Source organism: Rattus norvegicus, chromosome 18 (genome assembly GCF_021556685.1).
Source record: "Rattus norvegicus strain SHRSP/BbbUtx chromosome 18, alternate assembly SHRSP_T2T, whole genome shotgun sequence".
In the NCBI taxonomy this organism is placed as follows: domain Eukaryota; kingdom Metazoa; phylum Chordata; class Mammalia; order Rodentia; family Muridae; genus Rattus; species Rattus norvegicus.
Window position 1 is genome coordinate 24,018,281 of NC_141551.1, and position 16,992 is coordinate 24,035,272.

The 16,992-nt window shown below is 47.6% G+C and overlaps 1 protein-coding gene across 1 annotated transcript in view; it reads left to right on the plus strand.

Annotated features, from left to right (window-relative positions):
- The first annotated feature begins 1,241 nt into the window (after positions 1–1,241).
- Ercc3 (ERCC excision repair 3, TFIIH core complex helicase subunit) overlaps positions 1,242–16,992 on the plus strand; it is a 31,055-nt gene continuing 15,304 nt past the window's right edge. Inside the window, 9 exon segments of the mRNA NM_001031644.1 lie at positions 1,242–1,307; positions 1,512–1,717; positions 4,043–4,279; positions 5,890–5,939; positions 6,491–6,626; positions 6,800–6,964; positions 7,568–7,772; positions 9,303–9,617; positions 15,058–15,242. Coding sequence (NP_001026814.1) covers positions 1,280–1,307; positions 1,512–1,717; positions 4,043–4,279; positions 5,890–5,939; positions 6,491–6,626; positions 6,800–6,964; positions 7,568–7,772; positions 9,303–9,617; positions 15,058–15,242 — 1,527 coding nt within the window. The 5' untranslated portion in view covers positions 1,242–1,279.

Genomic DNA, 16,992 nt, shown 5'->3' on the forward strand with positions numbered 1-16,992 from the left:
TTGCTTCCACTTTTCAGGGCTTACAGACATGCTCTACCTACCACACTTGGTTTATGTGGTGCTGCGGCTGGAACCTGGAACCTGCTAGATAGGAGGGGAAAATTGTTTTGCCAGCGCGCGCACAGACACACACACACACACACACACACACACACACACACACACACACACGCACACACGCACACACACATGCACCTACCACACTTGGTTTATGTGGTGCTGCGGCTGGAACCTGGAACCTGCTAGATAGGAGGGGAAAATTGTTTTGCCAGCGCGCGCACAGACACACACACACACACACACACACACACACACACACACACACACACACACACACACACACACATGCAGGCAGCTGACTGAACCCTTTCCTCTTTCCTTTGTCTTCTTTTAAAACAGGACAACAGTAGGGAGGGGCGTGGTGGTGCACACCTTTTAGCCTAGCGCTCCAGAAGCAGATGGATCTCGAGTTCTAAGTCAGCTATATTTACAGAACGAGTTCCAGAATAGCCAGGACTATACAGAGAAACCCTGTCTCGGAAAACAAACAAACAAACAAACAAACAAACCCCACAACAAATCAAACATCTGGAAGCCTGTGAGGTCTGACCCTAGCCAATGGGGAAAAGATGTACTTGTTAGTCCCTTCGGGTTCTGGTACACTCTCTTCCAAAACGAATTGCCTTGCTAAATTACTCTTCATACATACCATCCTCGGTGAGACACCAAGATTGTTCTTTGGTTTCTGATATAGGCAAAAATTCTACCAAATAAGTCGCATCCCCAGCCAGGGCCACTCTTTTAGAATGACACTACCCATTTTATTTATGTCAGAACGACGAGTATTCCCCACCTCTCTCGTTCGGAATTTAATTTCCAGAAACCAGGTGTGGTGGAGCACGCCAGTAATCCCAGCTCACGGGAGCCCGGGAAGTTGGTACGACCTTAGCGATCTAAGCAGTGGCCTCAAAAAATAAACAAAAAACCCAAAACGGAGCGAAGGCAGGGCATGGTGAGTCTCAGTACTCGGGAGTTAGAGGCAAGCATATCTCTGAGTTCTTGCCCTGCCGGGTCTATATCGCAAATTTTACACTTTCTAGGCAGGAGCAGTTGCAGCCCGCTGTGTAGCTCCGCTCTTCCGGTCTAAGACTTCAGAGGCGGGACTTCCGACGGCCTGGGGCTATGTTTCCGGCATGTACCGGAAGTTCATACGAAAATTACTCCTGGGGATCAGACGCAGTGTAGTTAGTGTGCAGGCCTGCCTGGTCCTAGAGCTGTTATGGGTAAAAGAGATCGAGTGGACCGCGGTAAGGACTACTTGTAACTGTCATTGCCGTAGGGTTTTCTCCGGTCTGTTGGGTCCCGGAGATGGGGAACTTAGCCGGGCGGGAGGTGTTTGCGGGGTGCCAGGATGCAGGTGGTTTAGGAGTTCTCTTTCCAGAAGTTAACTTGTGAGGTGAAGAGGGAACCCCAGAATCCTGCGGGGCTCACTTCTGTGTCTTCTTTCGCAGACAAGAAGAAATCCAAGAAGAGGCAGTATGAAGAGGAAGAGGAAGACGAAGACGACGCTCCTGGGAACGAGTCTCAGGAAGCGGTGCCCTCAGCCGCTGGGAAACAGGTGGACGAATCCAGCACCAAAGTGGATGAATATGGAGCAAAGGACTACAGACAGCAGATGCCACTAAAGGGTGACCATACTTCTAGGCCCCTCTGGGTGGTAAGCATGACCGAAAAGTCTGGGTGGCAACTAAATCGTGGACATTCTTACATCTCCAAAATTCAAAAGTGAGAAATGCTGAAGCAGCTGGGAGAGACAGCTGGCATAGGTGCACAGTGGAATAGCTGGTGTGACCTGGTGTTCTCCATTTCACCCCAGCCCACCATATAATGGCCAATTTTATTTGCCTAGTAGCATTATGGGGCAACCAGATAACCCAGGAGATAAAGGCTCTTGCTGTCATGGTAGGAGGAGAGACCCGACTCTGGCAAGTTGTCCTCTGACTTTCACTTTAGAGCTATGACATGCATGCACTCCAGACATAAACATACAACACATGCAGTCAATCAGTAAGTAGCATTTATCTATTCTTTGTGTGTGTGGTATATGTGCACACCCTGTGCAGGTGTGCAGGGATTGATTACAGAGCCCAGAGACTTATGTGAGGATGCTCTTCTCAGTCACTCTTCACATATTTGCCTAGCGCCCTGGCCAGTGATGCCCCCCACCTTCTGCCCCAACATTATCAGCCTGCTGGCCCACCCACCTATCCTCAACCATCTCACCTCTGTAGTTCTAGGCATGCACTACCATTCCTGGTATTATACTTAAGTGCTGGAAATTGCAACTCAGGTCCTCATGTGTGCAAGCACTTCATACACTATGGTAGCTCCCCAACCACTAAATAGTTGTTTTAGATAACTATTTATGCTTTTAAGAAAGTATTTTTAGCAATTTGTATATATATATTATATAATACAATATATGTATTATATATTATATATACATATATATGTATTATAATATATAATATACAATATATGTGTTATATATTATATATACATATATGGGTGTGTGTGTATCTGTTTCCAGAGGAGGCCCGAAGAGGGTGTCAGATCCCCTAAAACTGGAATTACAGGCTATTATGAGTTAGCTGATGTGGGTGCTGGGAATGAAACCTGTGTTTTCTGCAGGAGCAGCCAGTGCTCTTCACCACTGATCCATCCTTTTAGCTCCTTTTCAAATTAATGGAAGATAGTATTTGGTAGCTAAGTTGGCTTGGCTTAAAATACATAATGTTCTATACTCAATTTGCGTTCCAGCCAAAAGGCAGCTTGAGAATAGTAAGTTGGGGAAGATTTCTATGTATGGAACGTTGAGAACCTTTTCTCCCTGCTCTTCTCTGTCTAACTATAGGAACAGGACCCCTCCATTGCCTGAAGGATTGATTGCAAGAATATTCTTAGCATTGGATAGCTTACACTTTTTGATAATGATATGAGAGTCTAGTGATGTAAGAGTAACCATTATTCACCCGATGTAATTGTTGTCTGGACTGCCTCTGTCTGCTAACCTAGGCCTAGTCCTGGAAACTTCTAGTCTCCATGCCTTCTAACCTAGGCCTAGAATGTTTTCCCACCTCTGAGACTTGAGGCTGAGTAAGCTCACCCTTTCTAGTTCTTCCTGAGCTCTGGCTGGCTGGTTCACCTCAGCTGTTCCGGCTCGGACTCTCTTCAAGCTGACTGCTTCAATCTGGCTTCTCTCTTGGTTTTTCCTGAATTGTTCTGCTTGACCTCATATATTAACTTTGAGAATCTGTCCTAATCTTTTGGCTCCTTCTCATTCTCTGGCTCATTCTGTCTTCACTGTGTCTAGTTTGTTCTCTCACTGTAATCTGCCTCTTTATAACTGTTCCAGTAAAACTGCCTCCTTCTCCCTCTCTGTGCTGCTCTGTCCCTCTCAACTCTACTGTCCTGCTTTTTCCACAAACACTGTTGTCTTCCTGTACTGGATTCATTCCTCCCTGTACTGTTGGTCTCTCTCTTAAGTAGCTTCCCTTTCCTCTCTGGTCTTTGAGAGTTGGGCATATCCTATCCCGTCAAATCTTTCTCAGAAGTTGTCAAAAAGGGTTGGGGATTTAGCTCAGTGGTAGAGCGCTTGACTAGCAAGCGCAAGGCCCTGGGTTTGGTCCTCAGCTCCGGACCAAAAAAAAAAAAAAAAAAAAAAATTGTCACTTTTTCTGCCACTCAATTAGACATCACTTTAAAACATGGCTGCTTCCTTCAACAAACTAACTTTACCTTCTTTCTTTGGGATTAAAGGTGTGAACTAAAGGCATGTCTGTATTCCAGCAAGAGGGATTAGAGCTGTGTGCTGAGGCCTGAACCATAAAACTAGAAAAAGGTTTTTTCAGTAAATAACACAATTTCAGGTTCACTGTGCGATCAAAAATCTCAGGTTCACAGTGATCAAAACTCCTGCAGCATAGTGGTCTCTCCAGCTCATTGATATTTTTGCCTGTTATGTTCACTTGATGACTTCTAGGCTCCTGATGGCCACATTTTCTTGGAAGCCTTCTCTCCAGTTTACAAATATGCCCAAGACTTCCTGGTGGCAATTGCAGAGCCAGTGTGCCGGCCCACGCATGTACACGAATACAAGCTGACCGCCTACTCCCTCTATGCAGCTGTCAGTGTTGGGCTGCAGACCAGTGACATCACCGAGTACCTCAGAAAGCTCAGTAAGACTGGAGTTCCTGATGGAATCATCCAGTTTATTAAGGTGAGCTGCTGGCCATTCTAACTACTGCGATAACGTGGCAGGGTTCTACTCAGGTGCTTACTCTGTGCTGCCACTGAAAATGCCTGACTTGGATTTCCTTTGGTAGCAGAAAAGCTTCTTGCCTAGATGCTGTCGCCTTAGATCCAGCCATGGCTCTGGCTGAGCCCATGCTTTCTGTGAGTTACTCCTAGCCATGGGGTAGAAGTTCAGGGCTGTTCTGACTAGGGTTACTTGGGAAAATGTCTCTGAATGGATGGCACTGTAGACTGCATTTACATATCGAAATCCTAACCCCAGTGTACCTGAGTTTAGTAAGTATCATAAATATCTCCTAATCCAGAAGGTGCTTGTCTTTATTAGGAGTTATAATAGTTGTCCCTTCTTCATGGGACTATGTAGAGAGCAGGTGGCTCTGTACTGGCCAGGAGACCTTACCACAACCTGAATTAGCTAGTCCTGGTCCATTGATTCTGAGCGGTTAGAACTCTGGAACATAAATTTTTGTTGTGGAGTGTTTTTGGTGGTTGGCTGTTATAGGAAGTAAGCTCCATCTAAGGTAAATACTTACTGAAGATCCATGGTAAATTAAGTGTATTAGGGCCAGTCAAACCTTGAAATGTTGACGTGAAGAGGGTTCCATGGGGACAGCAGTTGAATATATGTGAGTATTATTCACAGAAGACAGGAGAGTAGTTTTTGTTATGGTTGGCTAATCCGCAAAAGACTCCAAATTAGATTTCACATCTGGAAGCAGAAGAGTGTACCATTAGCATCCTCTCCCAGAGAAGCTTTGGAGTTCTGCAGAGTTCCTGTTCTTGTGATGCAGAAGGAGGTGCTGAAGAGAAAGAAAGCACCAGGGCCAGCCTTGGTCTGTACGATCTAAAGGATCGAAGTAGTGTTGGGGCAGTGCTGTGCTCTCTGAGGGGCAGTTCAAAATCTCAGGAGCAAGCTATGGCGAACATGCAAACTACCGGGTCCCTTCCAGCAGATTGGGGATTTATTCCTCATCTCCAAGAGGCTTACATTGTGCTGGCAAAGTGGCAGGTGCCTCTTACTCCCAGATGTCTATGGAAGAGGGTTGTAGTCCTAGGCTAGGCTGGTCAGTTTCTAACTTGTCTCAAAATTTAAAAATAGAGGTGTTGGTGGTTAGGGATGTAGCGTCATGGTCCTGAGTTCTCTTGCCAATACAGTGAAAAAAGGCTGAGATAGCTTTGGTTGTGGAAATGAGAACGTTGGTGTGAAGGCCTGAACCTTTATGATATTTGAACTTACCTCATATGGCAGGCACTGTGTAGCACTCATTGAGTGCCTGGTGACTTCTGGGAACTGTATTAGCTCTGGTGAAGCCAGATAAGCTTCCTGGTCAGGATGGGGGCTGTGGCCATGCAGGGGAAGTAAAATGAAAACCACAGAGGTTTTTAAACAGTGTTTTGTAAAAAAGCGAGGCATATGAATTAGGCAAAAGGATAAGTCCTAAAACATTGAGGTCGGTGGAAAGAAGCTCCCTTTAGGCAGATGTGGCTGTGCGTTAAGTTTTCCGAAAGTAAATTCAGCTTTTCCCTGGTTCTGAGCACTGACTACCTGCTTCTTGGTGTTGCCCCTGCCTGCAGCTGTGCACTGTCAGCTACGGAAAAGTCAAGCTGGTCCTGAAGCACAACAGGTGAGTACTGCCTTCTACATGCCAGCTAGGAGGGAGGCGGTAGCTAGGAGGGAGGTGGTGGGAGGGCCGGGCTCAGACCCTGCTTGGGACAGAGATGGAAAAGCGAGGGGGCCTGGGAAGGAAAAGGAGTCCTTCCAGCTGATAATCAAGAATTCTGGACGTTAACATTTGCAGTGATGGCTACCTGCATACAGCTTTTCCCTTTTTATACAGAGATGCTTTAAGGAGAATGTTAAAATCACAGCGATCACACTCAAGCTATAAGCATTCTGACCTTGAATTTAACTGTACTTTTTCCCAGCTGCAGACATAGTTTTAGGAGATTTCACGAGGAAGGTTATTTTCCCTCCTGCTGCTTACATGCCAATTTAACTTCAAAGGGGGGCTCTCCTCTGACCCTCAGCATGTTCTGTCTTTGCCTATAGCGCCTAGCTCTGATTTGACAGGGGCTGGGAAGAGTCACTGTGAGGCTATAACTTTCAGATCATCTCACTGAATGTTCCAGAAATGATGTGCTGGCCAGTAGGACTTCTTTTCTCTCCTGCTTGCAGGTACTTTGTTGAAAGTTCTCACCCTGATGTCATCCAGCATCTTCTTCAAGACCCAGTAATACGGGAATGTCGCTTGAGGAATGCCGAGGGAGAGGCTACTGAACTCATCACAGAGACGTTTACGAGCAAATCTGCTGTGCGTGAGCTCCTGGGTTTCCTGCGGGCTAGGAACTTAGGACCTCAGTTTTCCTTGAACCCAGCACTGACATTGGGGCTGCCTCTCTGCTCCTGCTCCCTTAGTGCTTGCATTCATGGTTGGTAACAAGGTGTGTGTTGTGTAGAGTGTGGACTCCTGCCTTTTTCTTACAGATTTCTAAGACTGCGGAAGGCAGTGGTGGGGCTTCTACTTCACAGGGGGTAGATGCGCAAGCCAAATCTGACATCCCCAAAGACCTGTTTGATTTTTATGAGCAAATGGACAAGGATGAGGAGGAGGAGGAAGAGACACAGACAGTCTCCTTTGAAGTTAAGCAGGTTAGTGACTGCTTCCTGGTTACCAGTCCAGCTTCGTCAGCATCCTCTACTCAGATAAAGGGATCCCTGCACGTTTCCAGTTTGGTTCTTACCAGTGTAAGCCATGACTTTTCCTGGGGCCTAGGAAGTTGCTCTCCATAGGATCTATTTTAGTTCAGATTAAAGCTCACTTTGAAGAGACCAGGGAGATGGGTCTGTTGGTAGAATAACTCGCCTAGTATCTGCAAGTCCCTGGGTTCATCCCTAGTACCAGGTAAACTGGGTGTGGTGGTATGCATCACAGCCCGAGAGGTTGAGGGCAGGAGCAGTCAGCAGTCGACGGCCATCCTCCACTACACAGAGAGTTTAAAATTGGCTTGGAATAGATGAGACTTGTCTCACAAAACCAAACCAAGAGAAAAACAACTAACCAAACAAGAAACTCATTTTGACTGTGTTACTAGTTTGTGTTGCTTTTCTGTGCTAACCTGGTTGTTAGAAATCGAGATCTGGAATTGTAAATATCCAGATAAACTCCAGGTTTTGATCCTGAGGCCGTTTGAATGTTGTCTTGGCCACTCTTTTGAGTCGAGATTATCCGACATCCTTCCTGCTGGCCCCTAGGAGATGATCGAGGAGCTCCAGAAGCGCTGCATCTGCCTAGAGTACCCGCTGTTGGCAGAGTATGACTTCCGGAATGACTCTCTGAACCCCGATATCAACATTGACCTGAAGCCCACAGCCGTGCTCAGGCCCTATCAGGAGAAGAGCCTGCGCAAGATGTTTGGCAATGGGCGAGCACGCTCAGGAGTCATTGTTCTTCCCTGTGGTAAGAGAGGCCTGAGCGAAGAGGCCGCCATCTAAGTCTGCTAGCTGCCTTCTACCCTGCTTGGTGTGTTTCTCTGAGTAACAACACATTGCCTAAAACGGCCGAGGTCACTTCCTCACTGATTGACTGATGTTATTGAAGTCCTGCTTTGTGCAGCTCCTGGTCTAGGCCGGTGGTCCTCAGTCGTCCTAATGCTGTGAACCATCAACACAGTTCCTAGTGTACTGACTCCCAGCCATAAACTTATTCTTTTTTTTTTTTTTTTTTTTTTTTTGAGCTGAGGGCCGAACCCAGGGCCTTGTGATTGCTAGGCAAGCGCTCTACCACTGAGCTAAATCCCCAACCCCATAAACTTACTCTTGTGGCTACTTTATAACTGTAATTTTAGTGTTGTTATGAATTGTAATATATATATATATATATATATATATATATATATCTGTTATTCAAGATGATCTTACGTGACCCCTGTGAAAGGGTCATTCAGTCCCTAAAGGGGTTGAGACCAAGGTTAAGAGCCACTGGTCTAGACCCTGTGGGTGTCAGAGCTCACCAGCCTGGGTAGAGAATGACTATAAATAGCTCTGCTAAGAAATCTGTGGAGGTTCTTCCTGACAATGGAGGTGTCAAAGAAAACTGGAACACAGTGTATGAGGGCAGCAGTGCTGCTGGCTGCTACTGGGAGTAGAGCCTAGATTCTTCCTTCATGACGTCAGCTGTGTCAAGTGTGAATTTGGAGGCTGCCGAGCCCTGAAATGTTGCTTGTTTCTAGACAGTCTGTAATGGGTTTGCAAGACTGAGGAAAGACAGTGCAGGTGTCACACACACACACACACACACACACACACACACACACACACACGGGCATGTACATGCATATACACTTGTGCACATCCCTCTGTCAGACTTCACAGTTCTAGGTGGTGTCAGACCTAGCTAGGTTCAAAGCCGGAGGCCATAGCATTCATGTGGAAACACCACCCCCCCGACAGTTGGCAGAGATGGCCTCTGCCTTAGTTCTCTTCATAAAGCTTCAAGGGTATGTCAGAGTCATTGTCGAGCAGTTTGATTATTGTCACCTTAGTCCTCAGTGGAAGGTGACACTCAACCGAGAAACTCCAGGAGTTTTATCTGCTCTGACTTTGCCAGCAGCACGCACTCTTCGTGCATTCCTGAGCCTTGAGTCTTGTTAGTGAGAAGCTGCCACTTGCCTAAAGGTGAGCTGAGCACACGTGACCACAAATGCTCCTCGTCCAGCCTTCTTTACAGCGATGGTAGCAGGAGTGTCTTTCTCATTGTTGGTTCTAACATTGCACCATTTTAAGTAAGATAGCTCTGAGAGGCTGCCGACGTGTCTGTTTCTGTTGATTCTCATATCCATGTGCCTGAAGCAGGAAGTGCTGTTCACGCTGGGTGTGAGGACCAGTGTGTGAACTCTGCCTGCATTCCGGTGCAGTTGAGCCATTCTGTGCAAGCCTAACCGTTGTTTCCGCCTGCTTTTGGGTAGCATGACCATCTGGTTGCTCGTAGGTGCTGGGAAGTCCCTGGTGGGCGTGACTGCCGCGTGTACTGTCAGAAAGCGCTGTCTGGTCCTGGGCAACTCGGCTGTGTCTGTGGAGCAGTGGAAAGCCCAGTTTAAGATGTGGTCAACCATCGATGACAGCCAGATCTGCCGCTTCACCTCAGATGCCAAGGACAAGCCCATTGGCTGCTCCATCGCCATTAGCACTTACTCTATGCTGGGCCACACCACCAAAAGGTCATGGGAAGCTGAGAGAGTCATGGAATGGCTCAAAACCCAGGAGTGGGGCCTCATGATCCTTGACGAGGTGCACACCATTCCAGGTAAGGAGGTAGAGGACGGCGGCGCTGTATAGATCAGAGCTGCCTTTTACCTGTTGGGGTGCCGGCGGCCTCTGTGTATTCCACCCACTGGCCAAGGCTTTGAAATAATCATTAAGTGTGGTGGGATGGAACTACAAGGTAGGCCTGCACTTGCAGTCACTGGCCTAGAGGACGATGCTTTCTTCCTTCCTACATCTTCTGATTGTTGGAACTTAACTCTTACCCCATTTTATTGTACTGTGAAACTGAGCCGTGAGCACTGTGTAGCCCTAGACGAGATGTTGTGTTTTATTACATGAAGGCTGAAGTATGAGTTGTCGGCATCTAGGTTCCTCTTCTCCAATTGCAGGCATATCTTTTTTTTTTTTTAAACAACCTTACTGATATAATTTATCTGCCACGAAGGTCACCCATTCTAAGAGTACAGTCCAGCAGGCTTTAGTAAATTCCTAGAGCTGTACAGCCCTCACCATGGTCTAGTTTTAGAATGCCTCTTCCATTTCCGTTTGTGGTCAGTCCTTACCTCCCTCTGCATTTGACCCTGGGCTCACTCTCCAGATGTGCCCTTTCTGGGAGTTTTCATGTAAAGGAGGCAATACAGTATTTTCTTGTATCGGTCACCTTTCACTTTGCACAGCAGATTGTCTGTCCTAACAGCCGTCAGTGATAGGCTCTTTCTACTGATGCATAATGGTCTAAGCAAAGGGTTCTCTTTGGGTTCTGTTGGTGGTGGTATGTTGTTCTGATTTTTGATTTTGAGGGATGTGATTTTATTGTGCTGCCCGGGCTAGTATCAGACTCCTAAGCTGACATGGTCCCTCCATCCAGCCTTCTGAGTAACTGTGACTATTAGGTATGTGTCAACATGCCAAATTAGGCAGCTCGTCCTTGAGAAGAAAGACTAAGGACAATCTAAGGCAGAGATTCTTCGACTGTAGAGAGGTGAGTATTCAAAACACCGAGACTGGCCTTGCTGTTTGGGTCTTCTTGTATGAGAGTCTTCTAGAGTCTGTAGATGTCTGAGAATAGCTAGAGGTGTTACTGGGGGAGTTCATAGACTGTCAGGCAGAGATGGGATGTGGTCCTGTGCTGGGTCAGACAACTGAAGGCAGCCAAGTGTACACAGAGACGTTCTGAGAGAGCAGTCAAGACCGGCGCTGACGCAGGTGTCAGCATCTCGCAGACCTCAGGCACGGTGGAGAGAGATTTGACCTACACTCTTTAGTGTCTGAGTGAGGAGCCATCTGCAGGAAGCCAGAACCAGGTTACCCTGAGCTGGACTGCAGTAGAGGTCACTTAGCTGCTGAGGACTTTGTTAGCAATGGAAGGAGACCCAAGAGGAGGTTGGCCCAGGGAGAGCACAGTGAGAGGAGTCAACCTGATTGGACAGACTACAGAACTAGGGACAGGTTGGATGCGAGGTCAGAAAGAAACCTGATCAAGGATGATCAAGGTTTTGGTTTGAGTGAAGGAAGCACAGTAGGATTTTCTTTGAGTGGGGACAGCCCTGGAAACAGCATGTTTACAGGGGACAGTCAGGAGTCTGTAGTCATACTGGTTAGTGTTGTCAGATGAGTTCAGGCAATGGCCAGAACGTTAGGAAATGGGCAAATGAATAGACATTAGCAAGGATAGACACGTGCTACGTCCGCATTTGAAGGACGACGTCAGAGACATGGCTGTTAAAACACAAGATGCCACATTTACCCCATGCAGAGTGGCTAAGGTGGAATACTGGCATCACTCATGTAGAGGATGTTGTCGAACAGAGCAGGTTCCAGATTGACAAGTGGATGGTCTGTAGGACACACCGACATTCTCTGTAAAATCACAGCATGACTCGTTTGTCCCATTCCTGGCCACCTTAGGAGATGAAAACAGGTTTATTTAAAAATATCTATACACAAATGCTTTTTTAACTACTCTATTCATAATTTTCAAAATCGAGTGGTCACCTGGGGATGTTACGATAGGCGACAGTGGTGCATCTGTCCTGGAGCACAGCGTGGCAATGAAGAGGAACGAGCATACCAAAGCTTGAGTTTCAGAAGCATGCTGCTGAGAGAAGCATGGTGCTGAGAGAAGCATGCTGCTGAGAGAAGCATGGTGCTGAGAGAAGCATGGTGCTGAGAGAAGCATGCTGCTGAGAGAAGCATGCTGCTGAGAGAAGCAGGTTAGACTTAACTAGCATTCTCAAAAAGACGTCATGCTGGTGACTCGGCCAGCACTCAAGGACACGCTAAAGGACAGCATTAGGCAGTTTTGAGGGAGCATGGGTGTCAGGTCTGCCAGGATTGAAGCTGGAAGTGTGGGAAGTCACAGCGTGTAAGTGAATTTCAGATTGTTCTGTGGAGTTCCTTTGGAGGCCGTGAGAGGGCTGGGAAGGCCGAGGCATTCTTCCTGAGTGACGCTGTGGGTCACATGATGAGGAAAGAGCCCTTAGTGTGGTCTCTGCCCGGGTCCGGTTCGCCTGGGTCGGGTTCACAGCCTTCCTGGCTATAACACTGGTTTCCAGCCTCCGCTCTGGTTTGCGTGTGTTGCATAAGAGTTGGTATTTTGGAGGCGCTTCTGAGGAGTCATGGGTACCACCCACAGAAGGGACGGGTTCTGTTCTGGGATGGCAGTAGCTCCGTAAGAGCCAGTGGCCGTAAAGAGCAAGCCTGGCCTCCAGAGTCCATGGGGACTTTTCTGCTGTGTGCTGTCATCCGCTGGGAAGCTTTCGAAGGTCCACATGGGGAGGGTGTGGGGTGCGGGGGGTGGGGTACCTGATCTTGGACTTTAATGCGTATTTTGTTATGACAACAAGCCCCGGGAGCTGCTCTTAAGTAGAGGGACAGCAAAGTAGTAAACTGCCTGACATCTTAACACTTACGGCATTGGATCCAGGGCTGTGTTGCATCTTTGAGATCTCAAAAGGTAGGGACTGCTGTTTCCTTTTACCGGTCTTTTCAAAGGAACCCTGTTGGGCCATTTTATTAACGCATCTGTGTTGTAATGAACTGAAGAGATAGCTCAGTCAGGGCAGTGTTGCCTAATACACATGGACCTCTGGGCTCCATCCCCAGCGTCAGAGAAGCAAGGCATAGTAGCTCATCCATAAGCCTGGAGTAAGGTGGGAGGATCAGGAGTTACAGGTCATCCTTGGCTACATAGAGGGTTCTAGTCCAGCCTGAGCTACGTGAGGCACACCCGCCCCCAATCTCAAAAACGAAATTGACATTATAGCACTCATGCATATTAACTCCTTCCTGTGTGGAAGGTGTGTGCTAGGTCTACTACTGTTTTAATGAGAATTTACTGAGCACCTCCTAAGTGCATGCACTGTGCTTGGTATTAGAGACACAGAGGTACGGTTGAGTCATCCTACCTGGACGTTAGACTTCGCTTTATGTAACAGTGATTTGAACTCTGCGCAGAGTGAGGACGTGACTCCATTTGTGTGAGGTTCAAGGAAAAGGCAGACTTTGTCAGAAGTCGGGTACTGCTCTCCTCGAGGAAGTGTGCTACCATTGACAGGGGTGATAGGAGACCTGGGATCTGAGGCATGTGTGACTGGAGCTGTCCTCTGCATAGCATTCCTCATTTATCTGGGACAGTTGTGGTGGCTGCCGGAAGTGGACTAAGGGAATGCAGAAGTAGCTGGAAGTTCAGACCAGGTCCTATTTGGTCCCTGATACCTGGTCTGCCTCCCATGCCCACAAAGTGTTGTTCTTGCCGCCTGGTCCTCCAACACTGCTCTTGCTGGGGAAGCCTGGAGTCCTTTGGTGTTGTTCGTCTGGGCCAGCAGTCTTTGCTCAGAGATAACCTTGACACTAATTTTTCACTTGCTTGTGCCTCCTTTTGTGTTTGGTATAGTTTTTGTTGAATTTGCAGATGTTGTAAGTTTTCAAAATTCTTAAGCATTAGTGTGTATGAAATTTAAAATTAGCCGTTTACTTGGAGTATGATCACCCTGTTATTCTATGGCTCTTGTGTTTGATTTGTCTTTTGGAATATTCTGGCCTTTTCATCTTCTGGTTGGGTTTCTTTTGGAGTACCGTTGTCCTCATCTTTAATTATAAGCATGACTCATGTGAGAGTGGGGAGTAGTGAAGATTGAAGCCAGCATTTCTTTCATGCATGTGAAGTGTATGCTCTTCCACGGAGCTTCACCTACAGCTCCATCAAACATTTTCCCCACATTTGGACAGACAGGCAAGCTGGGTTTTCTTGCGAAGTAAGTTAACAGCTCCCAGTCAGAGATCCAAAACCCTTGAAGGTTTTATATTTCCTTCCTTCCTGTCAGGGAGGGCATGTGCATGCCATGTCAAATGTGTGGAGGTTGCAGGGGTTGATTCTCTCCTATCACACGGATCCCGGACTGAATTCAGGTCATCAGGCTTGGCAGCATGTGTCTTTGTCTGCTGTGCCATCACACTAGTCCCCAACTCAAAGCACATTAACCTTCTAACATGTTACAGCCATGGAAACCTGTAAATTGGAGGACCAGAGTTCAAGTCCCGAGACCCCACATAAGCTGGCTTGTAGGGTGCCATCTGGAATCTTAGCACTCGTGTGGGAAGGTGAGGGGTGACCCTGCAAGCTGCTCATCTAGCCTGGCATGTGCAGCACCAAAGGACTCTGCCCCAAACAAGGTGAGGGCCGATGCCTGCAACTACGCATGCTGCAGCATGTGGGTGCCCACATTCACACACAAGCACAGAAGACACATTACACGCCCGAACAAGGGTTTTAAAAAGTCGTATTCCACTTATGTGTTTATTTGATGATCAGGAGTTATAACAATCAAAGCAAAGGAAGAAAATGAAAGATGGCTCTTGATGGAAGAAAGTGAGTCTCATCGGTGTTGCTGGCTGTTTTGTTTTGTTGACAGGATCTTACTCTATGGTCCTGGCTGTCCTGGAACTAACTGTCCAGAGCAGGCTTGCTTTGAACCCTTTCCTGCCTCTGCTTCCAGAGTGCTGAGATTAAAGGCCTGTACTATTGAACACCATGACTATTTAAGTGGTGACTTCAGGAGGGACAGGCAAGCAGGATGCTCTCTGATGGCGATGGTAGGAGGCAGAGCAAAGCTGGCTTCCTCTCTGCCCTCATCCCAGCTCCCCAGCTGTGTCCTGGGGACAGGCTCCAGCCTGAGTGACCTGTGTGGCTTGGAGTCAAGTCAAATTTGCTTTCAGTGTCTGGGCTCTTGACAGTGTTGGTAGGTGAATGCTGGCATTTGTGAGCTGGTAACTCCCTGAGGTCATTTGTCCTCTATTCTTCTTTCTGTCTTTTGAACAGGTCTAAAAGCCATGGTAAATATTCTTATCTGGAACCAGACTTCCACTCTCTAGTAGCCAGGCTACCCACAGGATACCACAGAGCAGTGCCGAGTTGCGAGCGGCATGGTTCCTTCTCAGTGTGGAAAGTGATGATGTAGCCGTTTCTTCTGTTCTTGCAGCCAAGATGTTCCGGCGAGTGCTGACCATTGTGCAGGCCCACTGTAAGCTTGGTTTGACTGCAACCCTCGTCCGGGAAGATGACAAAATTGTTGACTTAAATTTCTTGATCGGACCCAAGCTTTACGAAGCCAACTGGATGGAGCTGCAGAACAATGGGTACATCGCCAAAGTCCAGTGTGCTGAGGTATTGCACCCTGGGTGGTATGCCAAGTAAGGGCTCCTCCCAGGGGAACGGAAGGAACCTTCCGATAAACTCCTCCTGGGCAGGCAAGCAGGTCAGGACCCATGAATAAGCATGGCGTACTGTAGTCCCCGTCTCTCAAGGTGAGCCACACTTGATAGGGGAGTGCACGGGAATCCCTGTCTCTGTCACATGGTTACGTGCAAGCGGGTACAGACCATGCCTTTGCACAGTTGGCTGCCTGCTGCCCACCTTCACTCTATAGGATTGCGGCCGCTGCCGCCGCAGCCTCTGAGGGCAACCACTAAGGCTAATCCCAGTGCCACAGTCCCTGAAGAAATTGGTCCTTCTGGTTTTGTTTCTGGGAACACACTTTTCCAATACTGTTTTTTAGTGAATACTTGGACAGGTATGTGTTAAAATCCAGAGTCAAAGATGAGTCTCTGAGGGAATGACAAAGCTATCCATCTTAGCACTTTTAAGTGACTGCTGCTCAAGAGCCGGAGCAGGGTGGCCTCTGGGAAATAGACTTCTGATTGAGGTGAGTTTGAGAAACTGTAGTGACTGTTAGCACCATCTGCAACCCAGTGTTGCTGCTCATTGCCTGACAGCGTGGCCCTCCTTTCCCATCTGCCCAGTAGGACAGTCACTGGTGTGGAACTTGCCTTATACCTGTCAGTCACCCTACCCTCTGAGCCATCCTGCCAGCCCTGCAGAATTTTCTTGATCATGAATGTAGCCGTAGTTCATCCTCTTGAATTATCCAAAGATTCCTTTGAATCTTTCATACCATGTTCTCAGTTTGATACAGAGCAATAGAAAACCCTTTTAATATTGAATGATATTATTTTATTTATATTATAATAATTAGGATATTTAACCTTAAAGTGTTTTTGTAAGGCTTTTGTTACTTGTTTAGTGATAAAGCTCTTGCCTAGCATGTGCAAGAGAGACTCTGGGTTCATCTCCTGCACACACACAAACAAATTAACAGACACATTTATTACAATATAATTTGTGGGTGAGGATTGGGGTTCAGAGAACAGGGAGGAATGAGAGCCCTTAGCACCAGGATGCTGCCTAGTAACACAGATGCTGCCTGGGAACATAGGTGCCGCATGCATAGGGATGTAGACACTGCATGCATGAGAACATAGGTACTGCATGCATGGGGATGTATATGCTGCATGCATGGGAACATAGGTGTTGCATTCATGAGGACATAGAAGCTGCATGCATGGGAACATAGGTACTGCATGCATGGGGACATATATGCTGCATGCATGGGAATATAGGTGCTACATGCATGGGGACATAGATGCTGCATGCATGGGGACATAGATGCTGCATGCATGGGGACATAGGTGCATGCATGGGGACGTAGGTGCTACATGCATAGGGACATAGGTGCATGCATGGGGACATAGGTGCTGCATGCACGGGGACATAGGTGCTGCATGCATGGGGACATAGGTGCTGCGTGCATGGGGACATAGGTGCTGCATGCATAGGGACATAGGTGCTGCATGCATGGGGACATAGGTGCATGCATGGGGACGTAGGTGCTACATGCATAGGGACATAGGTGCATGCATGGGGACATAGGTGCTGCATGCACGGGGACATAGGTGCTGCATGCATGGGGACATAGGTGCTGCGTGCATGGGGACATAGGTGCTGCATGCATAGGGACATAGGTGCTGCATGCATGGGGACATAGGTGCATGCATGGGGACGTAGGTGCTACATGCAT